Genomic DNA, 5,530 nt, shown 5'->3' with positions numbered 1-5,530 from the left:
CAAGTAGGCCGTTATCGATAGAATGATTCAATGATGCAAATCGCCACGGAAGCGGGTGCAAGCTAAGCCTGCATACAAACAACATAATAAAAATAAAATAAAAATAATAAAAATTTTTAATCAATTTTACAAATTTTTTTTCCCGTAGCGATCTAAAAGATCTAGGATCCGGCACACACACATAAAAATATTACGGGTAAGCATCCAAGTAGGCTGTTATAGAAAAAAAAAAAGGATGAGAATCCAAGTAAGGCACTCAGAGCATTTGAACATACCGAGCATCATAAGCATCAGCGGAAACAGGATGAACATAAATTAAATTAAATTAAATTATTTATTAATTAATTATTTTTATTCTTTTAACTTTCCTATTTGGTAAACGACGACTAGAAATATTGAATGCTAATACGGCTTACGATGTAAAGACCGATCTAAATTGGGAAGAGTATCTGATACAGTAATATGATAAATAAATCACGTAAAACTGCAACGGAATTAAAGGAAAATGAAACTACTACGTAAATTAGTTTTGATGACAGTACCGACATGATGATATCATCGAATCGGAAACAACAGAATCTCGTAAAAATAAAACCGATTTAATGGGAAATAATACTACTACAGAAGGTTATTCTGATGAAAGTACCACCATAGATGAGTTATATGACCAAACTACCACTGATACCATTGAATCGGAAACAGCAGAAGATTCAGTAGAAGAGGTGTTCGATTTTGAAAGTATATTGAAAAAATACATTGCCTTGACAAAACTTGGCTTGATTACTACCTCGTTTAAGCAAAAACTGAAGGTTTTCAACTCTTACTACAAGATTTTCAAAAATAATTAACATCTTTAGGATTAGAAATATGTTAAATAATGAATTCTCTATTGACATAGTTGTCGAAACATTATACGAAATTAAAATAACATTTTATATATGTATCTCTTTATCTAGATCAGGGGTGCTCAACGCCTATGTTTTGAGTGCTTATTTGCTTTTGTAAATGATCTCTGGAAGTGGGCTTGCTCGTCCCTAAGCTTTGAGTGCACGCGGAGCTATACCACTAACAGTTTTTCGTTTTCGTCTTTTCACCTCATTCCGTCGCCAAACGCAATATAATTTGTTCTTGTTTCTTCCTGGAATATATTTGACCACACGCTCTGGAATTTATTCTTTATACCTTCTGTTTGCAATTTAGAGCATATTTCTCATTTGGCGGGTCAGTAAAATGAGTGATGATTTTTTTTTTCAGTGCCCAGCTCCAAGCCAACACAAAACAAAATGGTTGAGAACTCCACTATAAACAAATGAAATGCTTGGTAGGGGTATTGGAAAAACCAAAATGTTGTGGTGTAAAACTCTGCTAACAGTTTAAATGATTTCTTTCCAAACACAGGTAAAAGTGTTATACTTTTTAAAACCTTGTTTAAAGCTTGAATGGTTTTCTAAAACTACCATTTAGCGTTTTAAGGGTTAAACTTTAAAGAATTAATAATATAACACTTTATTGTCATAGAAAACACAGAATTGGCGGAACGCGTTACAAATGAACCTTAAAAATTCATTATGAAAGTAAGGAGAACGTTTGGAGCTTCGAAATGATTTGTATTTTGCTCTAGAATGTTTCTTCGATCGTTTAATATCGTTCTTTTAAGCTTCATATTTATATTATTAACAACCCTTTCCGAAACGGAAGAAATTGAAGAGGATAAACCCAAGGAAGTTATATATTCAAATTCCATTCGCGCTCTATCAGAGCTTCGGGAGATTGAAAATTCCTATTTAGAGCATTTGGCCAGCTACGTTAGCTCTCTGAGTCAAAAGGTTGAAAATCTTCGAACGTATGGCTTTTAACAGCATTCTCCTAATATTAATAATGTATATACTATTTATCAGGTTCATTGACAGCGTAACTGGTTCAAATCTGAACAGCAAAACGGACCCTATTCAATATGTGTCGAATCCCCTGAATTCCTTTGGCCTTGTCAGAAGAGCTCATGAAGATTGGCCCAAGTTTATTGCATATACTAAAATTTTCAAAAATCTTACAGGTACAAATAATAATTTATCGAGCTGATTATGTGTCTATATAAAAAATCATTATTTACTGATTTAAATAACGCCTCCAGTTGAGAATGAGGAGTTGCAAAAACTTGTAAATCGTACTCCCAGCGCAGATGATATGCGTGAGGCACTCTTGGGAATGCATAGGATAGAGCACTTTTATGACCTCAAATCTTCGGACATGGCCAATGGTCTTTTGGCAGGCGGACAACTGGGGTAAGAAGACTAATTGACTTAGTGACTATCAGCTAAATGAGATAACCTTTTAGGACCCGAATGACAGTTCCCGATTGCGTGGCTTTAGCTGACTTTATGTACAACCAATCAGAGTTTAGACGGTCTGCAGAGTGGTATCGACTAGCTTTGAGTGCTTTGAATGAGCTTCAGAATAGCACAGCCAGTCCATTCCACATACCAAATCCAGACGACCTCCGGAAAAAGTTCATTATGAGTAGACTTCAAGAAGGCAAGTATGAGAATTGGATACACGTTAAAGATACTATTTATTTATCAATAAAATAATTATGTATTAGGTTCCATTAACAACTTAAGTGACTATCTGATGGAACTAACCCAAGATCGTGAGATTCCTTTGATCCATTTAAGGCCAAATCCCACTCTAACTGCCATTGAACGAGGCTGCAGAGGGGAATTCCCACCAGGACCTCAATTAGTGTGCCGCTATAATAGCACCACAACGCCATTTATGAGGATAGCTCCTCTCAAGGAGGAGGAGATCAGTAGAAACCCACTGATTTGGCTATATCACGACGTGATCTATGACAGCGAGATCGCTCAACTGACGAATATGACCCGCAAAGAGATGACACAGGGAACTACAAATAATTATACCACTTCAGGGCAGGTAAGTCGACTCTTTCACGTCAAAGTTACCGACGACGATGGTGGGAAATTAGACAAAACTTTGGTAAATCGCATGGCGGATATATCGGGCCTCGATGTTGGCAATTCAACTTCTTTGGCCAGAATAAATTATGGCCTTGGAAGTTATTTCCCCGAGCATAGCGACTACGTGGACATCAAAAATCATCCGGCAAGTAATCTGTATCTTGTTTAATGTTCATATATAATAAATCAATATCCTATACTCTCTTACTTAGGAATTCACCGAGGAAGGTGATCGACTTATGACGTTTTTGTTCTATGTAAGTAACTCTTTACTACTTACATGAAACATAATAAAGTGTTGGAAATCGTGTTTCTTATGTTGCTTTTAAATAATACACTTTTAATCAGTGTATATCTCAACTTTGTACCCTTTCCAGTTGACCGATGTTCCAGTGGGTGGTTCTACTATTTTTCCGGCAGCAGAACTAGCTATCCAGCCGAAAAAGGGTTCCGCCCTCTTCTGGTACAATCTTCACAACGATGGCGAACCGAATCCTTTGACCAGGCACGCTGTTTGTCCCATGATTATGGGCAACCGTTGGGGTTAGTTCCTTCAAAGATATCAAGATATCAGTTACTGTAAAAATAACAAATTTTCAGTTCTGGTCAAGAGCATGTTAAACTATGAGCAGATGTTCACGAAGCCCTGCTACAAGTAGAAGGTTCTAAGGATATGTGTATTAAAAACATTATATTTTTTAAAGCTACACAAATAGTTTTAATGGTTACTTCAAATGGCAAATGATACTGCGATAAGCTTAAGTTGTGTCTATATAGCGGCATTAACGGTTATGAGCTGAATCCTCAGTGAGATTCCGATCGGTGTAGTTAAAATACTTCCTAAGTTCTTAGCAAATCGATTAAAAATTCTAGCCAGCTAATGATGAGCCACAATATGAGCCAAATGACTGGCTGGGTCATTATTATAAGTTTCAGTTCAATGGTTCTTTTAGCCTCCTCAGATATCGCCTTCACTCTTCCCGTTCGCATTCGATGTCTTACTGGGAGGTACATAAAACCACCAGGCGCACGTGAAGAAGACCACGGAACCCAGCTTGCAGATCAGCGCCAAAAGCCACATATAGCTGTACATATCATAATTAAATATTAATAAATATATATAATAAAAAGACAAGGAGCAATCTAACCGGCTGATGTAGAAATTATCGTAGACGAGACAAGCTCCTCCAGCATCCTTGTCGCAGGACTCTTGCCACAAAATGCACGACTCGTCGATCAGGGCTCCGAATATCAATGGGGCAGGTATAGTGCCCAGCAGACGCACCTTTATCCACTGCAGGCCCAAAGCAAACGAACGCTGATCATCCTGAACACATCTGCGAAAAAGATGTAGACAAAGATTAGATTATAAGCCTTATTAACAGTTAAGAGGTCAAAGAGCAATCACCTCAGAGTGGCTGACAACGCAGGCATTGTGGCGAGGAATGTGAAAACCATCAAGATGAAGCAGAGAACCACAAAGAGTGGCAGTGTTTGGCATGTGGACTCACACTTCAGATTGGTGGCATCTCCCAAGGATGGACTGCCCTCGTCCACCCAGCCAACGCTTTCGATGCAACTGCAATTATAATAGCGCTTCAGGCTATCCTCGTGCTTCTCCTGGGCACATCCTGCAGGAAGACGGACTGTAATGCTGACACCATTGACACCACAGATTGGATCGGCTAGTTCGTACGACTGCAGCCGCAGTTGAGGTGTACATTCCGCCTTCAAAGCAGGAGGATCGCTCCTGGCTTTGAAGTTGTATCCTGCTGTGACGCCAGCGAACTTTGGATTAGGACAAGACACAAGAAGCAGATGGTGAAAAAGAGCCGCCACCACGGTGACCAGCAGGCACATCTGATGATTCCTCTGCAGGCCAAGTTCCATTTCTTGACCAAAAGCCGCCAAGAAAAGGTGCCACCGCCGCCCGCCGGAACCGTGATCAATCCCATCACCAGGGCCAGTACATGGGCGAAATGCTTCAAACTGGTTTTCCTATCTGCTTGGGCAGGGAAAGCAGCAAATCCAGCTATCACTAGACCCTCAGTTGCACCGGCCAGGTTCAAGAAGAAGAATGTGGGATTCCCCAGCAGACTAAAGCACTGCCTGGGGGAAGTTGAGCAAGTCCTTTGGTTACCGTTGCGGTTCGCCCTCCTCCGTTACTGTTGCATGCGCTTCGGAAACCCTCTCCAGCTGCAGCTTTTCTGCCCCAGGAAGTAATTTTCGGATAACCGAAAATAGGAAGGGCTATTGAGGGCACATAGCAGCGGCGAAAATGAAACCCAACCACCAGGCTCCGATCCACACCTTACTGTCGCTGGTCAGGCTGAGTCTGTAAGGAGTAAAGTCGGTTATTGACTTAAGGACTATTCGGATATTATTCGATTAATTTTATTAATTCCTTCATATCTTGTTCTTTAGGATCTTGGCATTCCCACCCTTGGTATTGCTCTAAAACTAAAACAAAATCTTCGTTCATTAAAAACCTAATTTATAATGTTTTTAGTGTCGTTTCGTATCTCAATTATGTTTTCTCTGAGTTTTCCCCACTT

At 39.6% G+C, this 5,530-nt stretch overlaps 1 protein-coding gene and 1 pseudogene across 1 annotated transcript; one reads left to right on the top strand and one right to left on the bottom strand.

Annotated features, from left to right (window-relative positions):
• Positions 1-1,622: 1,622 nt before the first annotated feature.
• On the top strand, positions 1,623-3,634 carry LOC121530464 (prolyl 4-hydroxylase subunit alpha-2-like). The gene is made up of 8 exons (XM_041819585.1): positions 1,623-1,843; positions 1,899-2,053; positions 2,132-2,282; positions 2,336-2,532; positions 2,600-3,120; positions 3,188-3,232; positions 3,353-3,518; positions 3,576-3,634. Exons 1-8 carry the CDS (start codon positions 1,623-1,625, stop codon positions 3,632-3,634), a joined length of 1,515 nt encoding a protein of 504 aa, XP_041675519.1.
• A 299-nt stretch (positions 3,635-3,933) lies between these two features.
• Positions 3,934-5,310, bottom strand: LOC121530459 (annotated as a pseudogene).
• Positions 5,311-5,530: the final 220 nt, after the last annotated feature.

This window comes from Drosophila eugracilis, unplaced genomic scaffold (assembly GCF_018153835.1).
Source record: "Drosophila eugracilis isolate 14026-0451.02 unplaced genomic scaffold, ASM1815383v1 contig_1609, whole genome shotgun sequence".
NCBI classification, from domain to species: domain Eukaryota; kingdom Metazoa; phylum Arthropoda; class Insecta; order Diptera; family Drosophilidae; genus Drosophila; species Drosophila eugracilis.
Note: the sequence above shows the minus strand (reverse complement) of the source record. Positions and strands in the feature narration are given on the sequence as shown.